Source organism: Lissotriton helveticus, chromosome 1_1, assembly GCF_964261635.1.
Source record: "Lissotriton helveticus chromosome 1_1, aLisHel1.1, whole genome shotgun sequence".
In the NCBI taxonomy this organism is placed as follows: domain Eukaryota; kingdom Metazoa; phylum Chordata; class Amphibia; order Caudata; family Salamandridae; genus Lissotriton; species Lissotriton helveticus.
Genome location: NC_136057.1, coordinates 1,848,876,031 through 1,848,893,338, shown reverse-complemented (window position 1 = coordinate 1,848,893,338; position 17,308 = coordinate 1,848,876,031). Strand labels below are relative to the sequence as shown.

General features: G+C 49.8%; 1 protein-coding gene across 5 annotated transcripts in view; it reads right to left on the bottom strand.

The window, feature by feature from the left end:
• The window catches only part of PBX1 (PBX homeobox 1), a 437,616-nt gene that overhangs the window by 145,292 nt on the left and 275,016 nt on the right, over window positions 1-17,308 (bottom strand). For all 5 annotated transcript variants that reach the window (XM_078641368.1, XM_078641347.1, XM_078641363.1 and 2 more), the window contains exon 3: window positions 10,458-10,702. In XM_078641368.1, coding sequence (XP_078497494.1) covers window positions 10,458-10,702 — 245 coding nt within the window. The remainder of the gene's footprint in view (window positions 1-10,457; window positions 10,703-17,308) is intronic.

Below are 17,308 nucleotides of genomic sequence, written 5' to 3'. Positions count from 1 at the left end.
TCGGCAGGGACGCTCAACATACTGTGATTCTGGGCAAATCACTTAATCTTCCCATGCCTAACAAAATGAATGTGTCCGTCTGTAACGCAACTGGTGCTCATGTAAAGCGCTCCGATACCTTCGGGTCGAGTATGTGAAATTAAAAAAAAAAACATTTTTTAAAAATGATGCTTCCTGCAAGGACATATTTAACAGCTCACACAATGGTGATTCCATGCACCAAGTGGTCATTCCTTTATGTCACTGGAGAAGCCACTGGGGCTTGTGCCTTGGTGACCCCATTGCAGTTTCGCCCTCATCAGGTTCCTTTGCATCAATCTACATTAATCCCACAAGCTAGAATTTAAGTTGGAGAAAATGGGGCCCAATCAGCCAAAATCGCAACTTCAAATGGGCTCCATCAGGAATGTACCTGGCCGCAGCAGATTTTTGCTCTATACCGCAGATGATACATAATGGCTTAGAAAAGTAAGATGTTCCCACCAAGGCTGGGCCAGAAAGAGATATACAGCACCTATTACGCGGAAGGTACTGTACTTTTAGCCTAACCCTCAATAGGTCTTCAAGGTCATTGAGTGTAGTATCTTAGTGCCAAGAAATCGCCTAAAAATGTACTCTTAAACTACAAAAGTGATAGTATTTATGGAGAGAAAGAGTCCAAGGAATAATGAATGGAGACTAGATGGGGAAAAAATGAAGGTTGTAAATAATTATAAATATCTAAGGGTGAACTTCGCAATCAGTTTATCCAGGAATGCGCATGCTAAGTGGCTGGTTGAACTAAAAACTGGCAAAACCTCTACTAAAACATTAATTCACATACATAATTCAAAATAAGTTAGCCTCCTGTACTATAGCACTGAAATGTTGTCACAAGTAAAACATGAGAGGTAGCTGAGATCTCCATCTGGAAAAAAATAGTTAGTGTAGTTTAAAGAAATGCCCAATCCAGCAATGATTCGAGCTAGGTATTACAAATATAAAATAGAAATACTATGCAACAGTTCTTAATTAGTAAAAAAAAGTGCCAGAGCCCTCCCCAGGAGGGTACTATAGCTTGCACCAGCCATTGCCCCTCCTAGTGCCGCCAAAGACAGTGCCAACATAGCCACTTATCATCAGACTATTCCAGGCCCACAAAGCTAGAAGAATGGCTTTGGTGGAAAGTATTAATAGGTATATTGCATAAATAAAGGTCTAAATCAGACAGACAGTGCAACCCTGTGGCAGACTGTCATAAGTGCTAGTGTTGACAATAAATTGCCCGTGGCGAGCACTGGAAACCACCGGCTCAAAGTAAGCACCACTATGTAAGGCTCCTTATCTTTTTTTTTTATTAAAAAGCACATGACTTGGCTAAAGTCAGTACGGTGCATTCATTATAAAAAGAGGAGGTGCCACCTGATTACGAATTCACTGGAAATGTGGGCAGATTTGTAAGTATTTTAAGGATGGGAATTGAAGTATGCAGACACATTTAACATTAACAACAAAGAATACAAGTACAAAAGGCGATCTCATACACTGTGAATAATGTGAAAAGTCCAGGCACATAAAATGATCTATTGCTTGGTGGAGGGCCCAGAAATGTTTGTTAACTTTACAACAGCAGGAAGTTACACGTTGGATGTTATGTTAATGCTGATACAGGAACAAGTATCTCTGCCATAACTTAACACCCCTTATGGGGAAAGGCTATGCTTGATGTGTTTGTGTCTCGTACAAATCCTTTTACGTATTCTGTTTTTTGCACATCTCTCACCGAGGAAAATGCAATATTTACAATTAATTTTAGGAATACTTGCATAAGATAAGTTAAATAAAAGCTGGCACGAATAGTGCCAACTTTATCTTATGTGGGTGATCATATACAGTTTTATAAATAATTTTTAATTCATGTAGTACTGTTAAACTAACTCTGGAAATCACTTAGGAAAAATGTTTACATTTTATTTAGCTTAAGAAAGTGTTTTAAGAGGGCGTGGCCAAGCAGCATGGCCGACAGGACGTGAGCTTCACCAGCTCCGTCCGAGGACCCTTAATATCCTGCATAAAAGATCCTTGCTGGACCTTCTGAAGAGGAGCTGACGGTCCGGATCCCTCTTAGTCCTGTCCGCCGCCAAAGAACACCGCGGCGCTCAGAGGGCTCCGCCTGTCTCTACGCGAGACCGCGGACTGGGCCTGCGCGAAAGAGTAGCGGTGCGTGCGGCCCGCTTCCTGCAGAAGTATCCTGGCTGGGGCAGTGCTCGAGTCCACGGCGGACCGCCCGACGGTCGGAGACCTGTAGTGGACGTCCTGTGAGGCCAGTGGAGGGCCGAGCTGGGGTCCGGTGACTCCCGCGGACCTGTGCAGGGGGTTGAGGTGCTGGCCCCTCCCCCCACCGGACCTATTCTAAACCGGAGCTCCCGGTGGCGGAGAGCGGCTCAGGGTGAGTGTTTCCCCTGGGGCCTGGGGCCCTACACGACTCCTGGGGGCCTGAAATGGTGAAGTGGCCGAGTGCTGGACTCTGATTGCCGGACCTGGTGGCATTAAGGCCCGCATTTGCACTGGGAGCCGGTGCGGCCTGTGCGGCCTATCCCCTGTGGTTTCCCTGCAGCTGTGGCGTTTGCGGCCTCCGTCCCTACTGCGGAGGGCTCCGGAGACCATCCCAAGTGGAAATTGCACTGGCGCTGTGCCTAGTGGCGTCCTGCTGTGTCGACTTCTTAGGGACACGGGCGACTTGGGGCCCCCACATCAACTGCGTGCTGTTCTCCCCGACTGCCGGAGCGGCCCCTCCCCTGTGTGGTGCTGGAGCTTGGACTGGGCTACCCCAGGAGACTTGGAAATCACGCTGTTGCACCTGGCCCTGGAGAGGGTGCGCCTGAGGTGTGCTGGTTGGCGGTGGCCTGCTTTTGCTCCGATTCTTTGAGGTCCTCCCGACCGGCTCGGTGAGTGCATCTTGCCCGCTGGTTGTCCCGCTCTCTCTTTGCTAGTGGTGGGGGTCGTCGCTTAGGCCGGATTTGCCTGGTGCACCCTACTGAATCGTCCCCTCCACCGGTGCCTGACCGTTGGGACAAGGCGAGTCCTAGCTTCGACGCCTCGGGGGGGCTCCCGGACTGCCTCCCGGGATGACGACCCGCAAGGATAGGACTGCGAAATCCTCCCAACCCAACACCATTGTGCAGTATACCACCCCGAGACTGCCGTCGCAGAGGATCACGAGGCAGACGGGACCGGACGATGGGGGCGACGAACCGCATGAACCCTCCCGAGCGGAGATCCTGAAAGCGATCCAGGGATCCCATTCTGCTTTGGAGAGGCAGATCGAGACTGTGTCGATCGATGTAAACCTCCTCCGGACGGATCTCCGCAAGGTGGCGGACAAGGTCTCGGACGCGGAGGGCAACATCGTACAACTGCAAACTGAAGTGGCCTCCCTGCAGAAGTCGGTCGCGCACCTGACGTCCACTACCCGTGCGCTCGAGAGAAGAGCGGAGGATGCAGAAGGCAGGGCCCGTCGGAGCAACATCAGGGTCCTGGGCGTGCCGGAGCGCCTTGAGGCGGGAAACGCTGAACGCTTCTTGGAGACGTGGATCCGTACCCAGCTATGCCCGACCGGACTGTCCAGTGTCTTTGTCATCGAGAGGGCACACAGGGCCCTGGTCCCCCCTCCACGCCCAGGCGAGTCACCTAGAGCCATCATTGCAAAGATCCTGAATTATAAGGATCGCGATTGTATCCTGCGGGCCGCGAGAGAGATGGAGTCCATCACCATTGAAAATAGTCGAGTCTCCATCTACCCTGACTATACTCAACAGGTGCAGGAGCAACGGAAGTCCTTCCTGGGAGTCAAGCGGAAGCTTCGGGACATGAAGCTACAATACATGCTCCTTTACCCAGCCAAACTCAAGGTGCTCTCCCAAGGACGCGCTCACTTCTTCGAGTCCCCGACGGAGGTGTGGGAGTGGCTCGAGATTCGGGGAGACGACCTACCGCCTGGTGAGAGAGGTGGCCCCCGCGAGACCTGGGGGACCCGCCCCCAGAGGCGCCGTCGAGGCAGAGGGAGACCCAGGTCTGGATACCGGAGTTCTCCTGAGCCCCGGATTACCGTAGGCGAGGATGGGGCGCTACACGTGAGGCCATCGACGGCGGGGCCGCTCCGGAGTCACCTGAGGCCCCTGCACCTGGTGAGATCCTGGTCCCAGATACCTTGCAGGAAACCTTACTGGATGTACACTCTGCTCCCCCGGTGGTGCCGGAAACTGCCCTCTCCGAAACACGGCCTGAGTGAACTCTGCTATGAGGTACTGTCTAGTTAAAGTGTTGTTGCCCTGGGGGGTTGGGTAAGTCGCCTCTCCTGGTTTTTCCCTGCCCAGTGCTGTCGCTGCCTGGCGCTGGGAGCCCTTGTTGGTGGGCTGTACAGAGGATGGATGCCGGGTTGGCCGAGGCGATGTGGTGTGAGGTCCAAGAGTTTATGGCATACCGTCGCCCTGCATTGGAACTGACTTTCATGAACATTCCCAGAGACTGTCCTGGAACATTGGGTCCTCTGGGAGTTGGGGGGGAGGGTGGGTGGTTTTGGTTGGTTGTGTGTGACTGTGGGGTGTGTGTGGTGTATGGGGTGGCTGTGCACGTCGTGGCACTGGCAGGGGAAGGGCAGGGTAGCGTTCTTGGTTGTTGCTGTCCTTTTGCTCGCGGGTGGGCGGGGGGAGACTGGTTCTGATGGGGTGTTGCGTCTTATTGTTTTTGGTTGGCGCTGGCTTGGGATGACTGGGATGGTGTGTTTTCCTGTGGAGTCATTTCTGCTCATGGGTGGGGAAGAGGGGGGGACTGTTTCAGGGGCTGAGGGGTTGCGGGTATTGTGGGGTTGGGGGAAGTTGGGGGGGTATTTGTTTTTGGCATAGTGTGTACTACGGTTTGCACCCCTAGGGGGCTGTTTACAGAGGTTCCACTTGGGTGCCCGGATGGGCAGGACCAACGCTTATGGGATTCAAATTTTTAACTTGGAACGTGCGTGGCCTGGGTACTTGCTCCAAGCGGCACAGGGTGCTATCCTTCCTTCGTCGGCATGGAGTATCAGTGGCCTGCCTGCAGGAAACACATATGAATGAGGAGGGTGCTCTTAAATTGGCAAGGAAGTGGAGGGGTCAGGTGTTTCATTCCTCCTTTTCTACCTATGCTAGGGGGGTCCTGATCTGGGTGGCTCCAGGGGTTCCCCTAGCAGTCCAGTATGTTGAAGCTGATGTTGAGGGCAGATATGTTCTTATACGTGTGAAACTGGATGGGAGGGACTTCCTGCTGGTGAATTCTTATGCACCTAACATAGATGACCCGAGTTTCTTTACCGGCCTGCAGGAGCTTATAGCGACGGACCTGGATGCCCCCCTCCTGTGGTTTGGAGATTTTAATTGTGTACTGGATCCACAACTGGACAGGCATCCGCCCCGGACGGGTACGAAGCCTCGGATGACGACGCGACTCCGGGAGGTGATGGATAATTTGGGTGCTGTAGATGTCTGGCGCCTCGGCAATCCGGGACTGAAGCTCTACACATGTTATACCCCCACGCATAACACGCATAGCAGGCTCGACAGGGTCCTTGCGGCTAACATTGGCGCATCCCTTGTTTTATCGGTCACACATCAGGCCCGGTTCTTGTCCGACCATTCGCCCGTGACGTGCACGGTACAGTGGGTGGACCACTCATCCCGCCCCAGGACCTGGCGGATGCCAGGGGATCTTCTACAGGATCCGGTGGGACGGGACCATGTGGAGACGTCCCTGCGTACTTATCTGGACCTGAACTGGGCTGTGGGTGATATCCCTTTTGCGACCAAATGGGATGCCCTTAAGGTAGTCGTGCGGGGCGCTTGTATGGGTCTGACGTATGGAGTCCGCAAACAGCTGCTCCGTGACCTCGCGAGTGCTGAGGAGCGCCTCAGCCACTGCCAGTCCCAGCCGGACCCGGATGGGTCAAACGTGGACTCTGAACGGACAGCCCGAGAAGGCGTCCATGATATCCTGGACCGGCTAGATAGGTTCACTCTTGGTCGATATCGCCAACGCCTTCACCGTGAGGGAGACAAGTCGGGCCGGTTGCTCGCCTGGATTCTCCGAAGGGAGTCGGCCCCTGCGCGGATTGTCGCACTGAGAAACCCCGCTGGGGTCCTAGTACACTCGGAACGGGACCTTCTTGCGGTGCTCCGCGCACATCTGCAGAAGGTCTATACCGCTGACCCCCTGGTGACAGAGGCGTCCTATCAGCCATACCTCCGGGATTTGCCCCTTCAGACCCTCTCTAAAGAGGATGCAGAGGATATGGACACGCCGGTGACGCTTCATGAGGTCAAGGTGGCGGTGGCCGCCCTGCCGAAGGCTAAGTCGCCGGGTGGGGACGGTTTTCCCCCAGAGTTTTACCAGGCGTTTGCTGATACCCTTGCGCCCCATCTCTTGCCGGTTTACCATGAAGCGATGGAGCGAGCCGCACTCCCGCCCACCATGCAGCAGGGTGAGGTCTGCATGATCCTGAAACCGGGGGGGGGGGTGGATGTGATCCTGCGGCCTACCGGCCGATCACTTTAATCAATACCGACGCCAAAATTCTTACTAAGATCTTGGCCACCCGGCTGGCTCCACATATGACGCACTTGGTCCATTCTGATCTGTGCGGGTTCATTCCGGGCCACAACACCGCCATGAATCTCCGGCGCCTGAACCACGTTCTTCATGAGGTGCGAGATAGAGAGGATCCTCAGGTCCTGGTCTCGATAGACCTGGCTAAGGCGTTCGATACAGTTAGTTGGGGGTACCTGTCGGAGGTGCTTCGGCTGGCGGGGCTGGGGCCCCTTTTCTGCACTTGGATTCGTATCCTTTACAGCGCACCTACGGCCAGGGTCAGGCTCGGAGCGGCCCGTTCGGAGGAGTGGCGGTTGGGCAGGGGCACTCGTCAGGAATGCCCCCTGTCACCGCTTCTGTTCGCTCTGGCAATTGAGCCCCTTGCAGTGACGCTACGCGCGGAGATGGCACCCTGGGGAATACGAGTGGGAGATGTGGTACACCTGGTTTCGCTTTATGCGGATGATGCGTTGTTCTACCTGACCTCCCCGCGGGAGTCGCTACCGATCCTGTTACGCCACTTGGAACGCTTTGGTGCGGCTTCTGGGCTACGTCTTAATCCTGAGAAATCCCTGATCTTTCCCCTTGCGGGTTGCGGTGACGACCCTCGTGTGGGTTTCCCGCCCCTGGGGCTACGGTGGGAGATGGAGGCCTTCCGCTATTTGGGTATTCAGGTGGCTGTTTCTGATGAACAATTGCTGGCCCGAAACGCCGACCGTGTGCTTAGTTCCCTACAGCGATCTGTATCCTTTTGGGATACGCTTCCGCTCTCTCTCATGGGACGATTGGCCGTCTCTAAGATGGTGATGCTGCCTAGAATATTGTATATCCTGCAGAATACCCTCTGTCCTCTTCCTCCTCGAATTTTCAACAAGCTTAATACGATGCTTACCTCCCTGCTTTGGGCAGGCAGACGCAGCAGAGTTGCGCCGCGTACGATGGTCAGACGATGGGAGGAGGGGGGCTTGGAGGCCCCGCGCTTTGATCTCTACTATTACGCGGCCCAACTTATACCGGCTGCGCGCTGGTTCGCGGGTGCGGAAAATTGGGAATTGCGACTTCTGGCTGGCAGCGCAGATGAGAAGGCGTTGCAATTGGCTCTGATGCGTGGCAGAGGAGCGGATGGCAACCTGTCGTATATTGTTCGGCATACTGTGGGGATCTGGCAGCGAGTGGTGGAAAGAGTGTTGAGACGGGCCCCTTTTCATAGGGAGCTGCCAATATGGATATTGGCGCCGGTCACACTAATGAAAGAGCACATGTCGTTTCGAGAATGGCGTGAGGGCGGCTGCGACACCTTAGCTGACTTATATCCGGACGAGTCCTTTGTGACCCTGGAGAGAGCTGTCGAGGCCTTCGGTCTTACTGGGGGCCAATACCTTCATTATGGTGGCCTGAGGGACATGGCGAGAGAGACGTGGCCACAGTTCCCTGAAACGCCCCAGGTGTCCCATACTCTGAATATCTTGCTATCGTGCGGCGCGGGACGGCGATTGATAACGCTTTTATATACAGCAATGAGACGCGACTCGGCGCCTCCGGTGTCTCCGTCCTGGGCGGCGTGGGAGGCGGATTTAGGGGTTGCCTTGGACCCGGGACAGCAGGGGCGGATAGGGACGCTCACAAAGAAGGTTTCGTGCAACGCGCGTTTCAAATTAATTCATTTTAACTTCATGCACCGTACTTACGTAACCCCAGTTGCTCTGCGACGCATTGCGTCGGATAAATCGGATGCCTGTCCTCGCTGTGGGTCGGTAGGGGCCGGATTTCTCCATTTAGCCTGGGAGTGCCCACTGGTCGGGGACTTCTGGAGGGTAGTAGTGGCCCACATTCGGGGGGTCACGGGACTGCGTCTGACCTGACCCCGCTCCATTGCCTGTTAGCCCTGGTCCCCAAGCCTAGAAGGAGGAATTTGTCATATAAGATGCTACAGCTACTCTTAGTGCTGGCTAGACGGCGGGTCGCTATCACCTGGATGGGACAAAGGGCGCCAGATATGACATTATGGCTTCGGGATGTGGGGGAATGGACATTAGCCGAAGAAACGCACATGCAACATACGCGTAGAGATGAGCGGCTACAGGAGGACTTGCTCGCATGGCGTATGATGTGTGCTGTGGGGTTGGCTGACAGCGACTCCGATGCTACTAGTGCTGCATTGTTCTCGTCCGAGGAATCGGGGCCTGAGGAAGGGGTGGAGGGTGATGGGGAGGGAGTGTAGGGGCTGAGGTGCTACCCTGTTGACTGCGCACATGTTCCCTTATGTCGGTTTCTATACTTGCACTGTATCCCGTGGATTTGTCTCTTGCAATTCCTGTTCTGGTTGCTATTGTGGACGCCATGCTGGGGATGTGAACTATGTACACCTGTATTTTTTTTTATGCACTGATGCCAATTTTGGGTGGGGGGCGGGGGGGAAGTATTGTTCATTCTGCTGAAAAATAAAGTCTTTAAAAAAAAAAAGAAAGTGTTTTAAGTTTGCTATAATGAATCGCTGATTTGCAAGGTAAATGGTAGAGCGGAAGTACAGCACAGGGTAGGCTTTAGAAGCACGTTTTTATTACCTTTGGGGAGTCTAAGAGGAGGAATGTTGACACCTTTATGGAATCGGCCTTCGACCAACAAGGAACAGACCATATATCTGCAGGAGAGGGGGTTCTAAAGCCTTTATTGCAGCCAGCGTGTGTTCACTGGCAGAATGCAATCCATGCTACGCACTTCGTAGATCACTGTTTTAAAGGTTTATGCTGCCTTATCGACCTTTAATCTTGTTGTACTTAACTATTTCAATTCCATTCAAATTGTACCTTGGATTTGTTTATAAGAGTCTAATAATGTATGTTAGCCTGAGTTGGTATTTTTTGTTTCAGTACTAAACTTTACCGTGTGTGTTTCTCTGGCCACATTTTCAAATTCCTGGGGTGTAACATAATTTGAATTGTGAACTTGCATTGCATCAAGGGTAAGTTTCATCGGGATTATTAAAATTATCGGTCAGTTTGCGTGTACTGAGAGACGTTAGTTTCCTATTGATTTATTTCAGCTTCCAATTTGTATTGTAGCGCAAATAAATATTTCATTTGTGGGTAATAAACAAGAGTAAAGAAATAAAGTCGCTCCGCTAGGTGGCGCTGTTAGCAAGCTTCATCACTGCTCGGCGTCAACAAAACAATGACTGCAAGACTGCAAGACTCCAAATCTCCTTTTTTAGTCTCGCATAACCTGGTGCAAAAATCAGTTTCCTTTTGCTGGAGGAGACATGTTTAATGTCACGCTCTCATAGCGGGCTGGCTAGTTCATTTTAATCACACCTTGTTTTGAAGCTTCCCCGGTTGCTGCTACCTTCAAAGGCAGTTAGTGAAATGTTAACAAACCAAGTGACAGCTAGGTTTAAAATCAGATTTGGACAGTTTGAAAGCGTTGACTGGCTCGTCTTTCCTTTCGACCTATTGTGAGGGGAGAAATGCATTTTCACGATTTCGACAAGTAGCCGCTGGACTCACATGGTTCATGGCACATCATGGGACTGTTCAATGAGTGATTGAGTGATTTTGCATCTTGTATATATGCAACTCTAACCACTAGTATCTGTAGTAGACTTTTGTACTTCCTACCATTGTTATGTGAATTTAGAGTGTTTCTGTTTCTATCTTTTCATGTAACTCATGTAGTCTGAAGTCCTTATGTAATGTAACTGGTCCCTTTGTAAAGCGCTCTGACACCTTCGGGTAAAGTTTCCGCTATATAAAATCGCAATAAATAAAACAATGAGACAACACAAACAATTGCCCATGCTGTGGTGGGCGGATGCGTGAGATAAGGAATGAGGACTAAGAGGTTTCTGGGGCCAGGGAAGTCCGTACCTGTTCGTATTTCTCGAGCTCTGTGTGGTAGATTTGTCGTATCTGAGAAAGTTTGGCCCTGTAGTCGGAATGCTCCACGGAATTGTCGGAGCCGGCTCCCCCAGATGCGGCGGCGGCTGCAGCGGCGGCCGCTGAGCCTCCGCCTTTTTCGGGGCCTGCTACCCCTTCTGCCAGCAGCATGTTGTCCAACCGCATTAACTGGGGGTCTGTGGGCTCCTCCTCCTGGGCTCCTCGAATACTCAGGACTACAAAGAAATGAAGAGAAAAGGCACAAGTGAGTAAAGAGGACACCCAGGGATACAAACTTTCAAGGATTATAAATCACGAGACTTAGTTGAAATTAATGTGGCAATTAAGAATGACAAGAGTGAGATCTTGATCCCAGATGTGATACTCACTCCTAATGAGTGAGACTTGAATTTTACAAAACAAAAGTTGCATTACAGAGACATTGGCCTTTACTGTACTTTCAGTGGAGCCGGTGGCAACATATAGCTTTCAAAACTGTTGCATAATGATAACATTATTAGACCAGAAAGTAGCAGACAAAGTTCATATTTAGAAGAGAATGGCGGAGTGCGACGCTCAGCCAAAATTGCTAATGCCATGCCCCGCATTCTGAAAACGCAGGGCTGCACTGTATTTACAAGTATGTGGCACACCCCTGAGTTTCCCCTAGCGCAGGCGCTAAATTTAGCTGCCTAGCACCAACGCGGGTACTGTAAGGGTGTCTGCGTTGCTGGGAATGATTGTTCACGTGCAGGAAGGGTTCCCTTCTTGCACATAAACAATCACTAATGGCGATTTGTAACTTCTACTTGTGCTGCTTTGTGCAGCACACATAGAAGCTGCAACTCAACATTTTTAATGATCATTTATGTGCACTACTTGCGATTTACTGTTTCTATGTGTGCTGCATGCAGCACACATAGAAACAGCAAAAACGAGGAGAAATTAATAATTTCTCCTCATTTCACTAGGTTAAGACCAGGTTTTCCCTGGTCTTATTTTTGGCGCTGCCTCCTATTTACCCCACCCTTGTAAATAGGAGGCAGTGTCAAAAAGCAATGGGTGCTGCGCTGGAACGCCCACCGCAACACCTATTGCCCACCCCCTTCACGCTAAGTGTTGCATGAAAGGAGGCCTTATTCACAAGGCAGCGTTAAGCCACTTTAAGTGGCTTAATGCCTCCTTTTAAATAAGGCGAATGGCTTATTGCCAACCGACGTCACATAAAGTGATGTTCTGGTGGTGACAAGCTCTTGCAAAATGCCCCAAAGTTTGAGAACAGGTGATAACATAATAATACCAAATAGGGCTCTTTTAAGCAACCTGAGAAGGATGAATTGCCACAACAGAATAAAAGGGGAAAGTTAATATCACTTTAAGAGGTGTGTGCTCACTGGAAGTAATTGAAAAGTTTTAAATGGGCAATCTTTATTTTGAACTCTCTCATATGCGTGCCCAGCATTGGTCCAAAATGGACAGGTGTATACCAGAGTTTAAGATTATCCACAACGCCTATTATTAAAGATATTCCAAACTATTGGTAATCATTCCATGGATTACACTGAACTCCTGACATAGATCCTGTCTTCCTTAACTAGTGTTGGGCTACCTCTTAAAGTTTATTTATTAAGAACTTCTTACTTTTTAAAAACATTTGATTGCTATGTTAACCATGAAATTGATGCTGTGGAGCATAATGGTTCCATAGTAGAATAGAACATTAAAATATACTGTAACTAGTAATATTGCCTACCCTACCTAATATCACAACAAACCTACAGTAGTCAAAAAAGTGTATTAAAATGTGATCATCACAATGTTAAATAAAATGAGAAAAGCAACCTGTAGGTGAAAAACATTCCATTATGTTCTCTGGTGAATGTCAATAAACATTATAATAAATGCCTTAGGGCCAGATTACAACTTTGCCGCACAAAGACTGCCTGCCTGATTACGAGTTAAACTTGTGCAGGCAGCCGTTCCTTTTGCCGTTCCCACAGCAGTGCTCTGAAAATGGGCACTGCAATGGGAACACCAAACATTTTCCAGGACGGCATGGACTGTGAAGTCTATGCCATGCTGGAACTTGGGGAGCAAGCAGACAGGGGGGCACATGTTGTGCCCCCTCAATGCATCCCCATGGTGGGGGCATGGGAGCCCCCTTTGTTTCCCCACTGCCAACCGTTTTGGGGTGGGCCCATAGCCATGAAAAGGCTGAAGGTGGAGGAACTCAAAATATGCTCGGCGGATTCGCCAGTCCCACTAAACATATTGTATTGCCCCTCCGCCGTGCCACAGCCAGAGAACGGCAGTTCCTTGTCGCAGTAGCTCCCCAGCGCCAGAACGACGCAAAAAGTCGTAATCCAGCAGCCGGGCCACTGTGAGTCTGGCAGTTCATAGACCACAAGACTCGAAATTGGGCCCATAGTTCTTATTTACATTCTTCATGTGAAACATGCACTTTTTACATGTACATATAAAAATGATATCCTGTACACAATACGCACGTTTTACCTTAAAGTGAAACAAGTTTGAGGGCAAAGGGAATGCACCTCTGGGGGCTTTTAGTCATACTTACAACCCAGCGACAGTGCGCACTTAAGGGTTTCAAAAATCCAGGCTAAACTATCCAAACTCAGAACGTTCACATAACAATTGTGGCCAAATCTGCTGCCCGTAAGTGGGCCCTGCGGTTTCCGCTGCTATTTTAATGGTCTGGTACAGCACAATTCAAATTAGGCCTCGACAGAAAAAAGTGTGTGCAAGTGTGTGTGTCGGTTGGTATGTGTGTGTCTGGATGAAGTGACTATACCAAACCAAGGGCACTCTACCACCTTAAAGCATCAAATGGTGTATAAGGACCCATAAAGTACTTTTGTACCTGCCAAAATCATGAATGCCTGTTACACGGAAACTAATCCGACCATGGCACAGCACCAAATCAACCTATATGGCTACCAAATTACTACACCCTTAGGTGATTGGAGGACAATCTTGAATGACCTATAAAAAACAAATACATACGAGTGATGATGTTTGAAGTATGGCAGACACATGGTACAAATGATTTTATTTAAAGGAGCGGATTCACTTGCCATTTTAAGCCAGCTTGTGACAACATAGGAAACAAAAGGGCATGACAAGTGAGATAAGGAATGCTCAAGGACATGGGCTTGGTTACCGATGGGCAGAAACACTGGAATGATGTCATTCTGTGACTATTGCATTTTCTGCATGATCATGGATTTGGCGCATTTGCCACGTAATCAATCAACTGCTGCATACATTTCAGATTTTACTAAAAACAAATCTGTGTCTAGGTAATGCGGCAACATGTATTGCTGTGCAGTGGAATGCCCTTCGCAAAAGTTGGTAGATCATCTTTCAATTGCCTATTGCTGTATTTGAGTGTTAAAACTGTTATTAATAAGATGGCACTTTTTTCCGCAGACAGTGTTACGACATATAAAAAAGGCAAAATAATGCAGTAATCACTTCACAAAATGTGCGATTTATGCCGCAGAATTTGCTGTTACTTGCTGCACAATTTAGTCAACCATGCTACATAATTTGATCACCACCTGTCGTATAATTCCGGTGGCCTTGTCAAAGGGGCAGTACCTACAGTGATACTAGGTTCCACAGCTTCATGAGCTACCACTGTCTTTTACTACTCCTCAAGGGACAGGTGGGCCTGCGTACACAGCTTGCATTAGGGATCATGGTTCCCTTGTTTACACTACTGCTCACGCACAGTGTTGTAGACAGATAGGATATTCTTCACACCTAAGACAAGGCTTCCAGGTGTAAAACTCCAAGGACCGGCACAGTGCTCACCACAAACAAACATAGCTAGGATGGAAGGGTCTGCTTTTGAAGCAGCTATAGTCCTTAATATGGGCTGATGGTTGCAGGTGGTGTGCATCAAGACTCATTTTTGGAGACCAAAACATATTTGTCGTCATCAAACTTTAAACAAGAGACAAAAAGACAGAAACAGATAGAAGAAAGAAGGAAGAGAGAGAGAGAAAAATGTTAACAAACTTAGAAAGCAGGGATGGAAAGGAACTTGCAAAAGTGAAGCAAATAGTCAAAAATTCTTTGGTGGTGGAAGAAAAAGGCATGAAGTGGAATCAAAACCAGACAGGCTGTGCATTCAGCAACCCCGGTGGCAGGCTACTGACATAGACTCTGTGCCCATGATGATGTGGAAGTCACTATTTTTTATTTTTGTTTAATAACATGTTAATGCACATTAATTATATTCAACCTTTACTTATATCCATGTGGGATTTTATATTTAGACTGACCATAGTTATTAACTTTACATTCATAATTAACCATAGAGTATGGTCACTTTAAGTTAGACATATTTACTGTAGGCCTCGATTTCAAAGGCCCCATTTCATCCATTCTGTGATAACTGCTGGACTGTCCTTTTTATCTATTTAGTACTATGTAAACTGTGTATTTTTTACTTTGTTGATCTGTGAGATTGAAATAAAGTATTTTGACTTGAAAGGCTCCATGTTATATGAAATGTTGAATTTCTGCTTGCTTTGCATAATCTTTTTTCTCGTTCAGAAGGCACATTGCAAACGTGTGCTCATTTGGACTGCACAGTTATGGTTCGATTGTGTGTGAAGGCGATTTAATGTAGCTTTTAATAAGTTGTACAATAAATCTGAACACCTGCACATGAGATGGACTGCTTGAGATGTAAACACTGTTCGATATCTATGATGCTGAAATCTTCCATTGTACGACTTTTAAGAAGAGGGCCGGGAGACTGTGAATACTTAATTTTGAGTGGTTCCTTCTCCGTGTGAACCATAAGCATTGCCTGTCTTGTTGAATTTTATGTTTTAATTGTGTGTTGCTGAACTAGGAAGTTAGACTTGCTCCTGTCCACCTGGAGGGGGAATGCCCCTCTGTCTCTTTTGAGCTCCCATGCTTATTTTATTTCCGCCCATAAAGTTAATCTCTCAAGCAAAAGCATTTCTCCTTTGTCTGATTGAAACCTTTATTTTTTTCTGCTTTAGAGGCTTCATCCTGCTAACACATGCTGCTTAAACTTCCAGACGTCCCTTTTGAAACCTTAGCTTAGAATTAGGGAGTTGCCCTTAAGGAACTGGATCATTTATGTTTTGCCTAAAATAATCCTTAAATAATGTGGCTTTGTATTTGCTGTTCTGACTTGCTCATATTATGTTGACTTATGCTGATAATTATTGATTTAAAACTAATTTGACTGATTTGAGTTTGCAATTGACTAATTCGCCAATAAACCTTCATGGTTTGCACATCTACTAATCTAGCATTCTTGTGGGCAAAATGTTCTTCTCTGTTGTTGATATGCTATTGAGCTTTTGATGCTAAGCCTCAATTCAAATAAAAAGTATATCCACTTATGTACAGCTCAGATCTGAAATTTCAGCCAACACTTTGCCGAGTGCAAACCCTGGCCTTTTGCTCTCTACACACCTCCACTTAGTTTTTAATATTTAATTTCACACAAAAAAACACATCTCCCAGGAGTAGCAAAGAAAAAGAAATCATGGTTGTTGTTGAAGCCTACAAGACATTCCATACTTAAGGTAGGTGTTGGACCCGGCCTCGTGGCGTGGTCCTACCCCTCCCGCATGGCGGGCCCGGGACGACATCGGCCCCCGTCGACCCACCATCGATCCCCCTGCACACGAACCATTGACGAGAGCAGCCCCCTGGCAACCCGCAGCTCTCCCCCCCCTGGGACCCCAGCGGACCCTGCTCGCCAACCCTGCCGGTCTGGTGACCCTGCCAGGCCACCATTTCCGGCCCGACTCCATCTTGGGCCCATCACGTCCCGAGCACGTGGCCGCAGCCATCTCTGGCCCCGGCCCCAGCGAAGCCCCGACATCGAGGCACCAAGATCCTCCCAGGTGGTAGAGTGGCCACTTGGCGGATCCCAGAGGAGGGAAGTTTCGATGGGCCTCCAGCCATCCCCGGACGCCTGGTGTCGATCGCCCTCCAGCCTCCCTGGGCCCTGGCTCCACCCCCCTGCTGGGTGTCTGGACACCTTTATCCCGGCCCCTCGGACCCCCAGGCGCGAGGGTCCGGACATCAAAGGACTCCAGTCCTATATCTGGGCCAGCCCTGGATTAGGACTCCAGTTGTATCTTGGAGTCGAAGCCCTGCTGACCTTGTCGCGGCTGATCCTGATCCGAACTCGTGCACCGGAACCATCTTCGAGGCCCTGCTGACGCTGTCGCGGCCTGACCAAGCTGAACCATCTTCGAGGCCCTGCTGACGCTGTCGCGGCCTGACCGAGCTGAACCATCTTCGAGGCCCTGCTGACGCTGTCGCGGCCCGACCGAGCTGAACCATCTTCGAGGCCCTGCTGACGCTGTCGCGGCCCGACCAAGCTGAACCATCTTCGAGGCCCTGCTGTCGCGGCCTGACCGAGCTGAACCATCTTCGAGGCCCTGCTGACGCTGTCGCAGCCTGACCGAGCTGAACCACCTTCGAGGCCCTGCTGACGCTGTCGCGGCCTGACCAAGCTGAACCATCTTCGGGGCCCTGCTGACGCTGTCGCGGCCTGACCGAGCTGAACCATCTTCGGGGCCCTGCTGACGCTGTAGCGGCCTGACCAAGCTGAACCACCTTCGAGGCCCTGCTGACGCTGTCGCGGCCTGACCCCTTGAACTATCCACGCACTAGTTGGTGCCAAGACTGTCCCGCTACCCCCCTAGTCCCGAAACCACGACTGTAAGGATCTCTCGATCCCTGCCTGCTAACCGGCTAAGAACGTGCCTTCAATTCTTATATAAAGATACTTGTGAATATCCCGTCGTGTGGTGTCC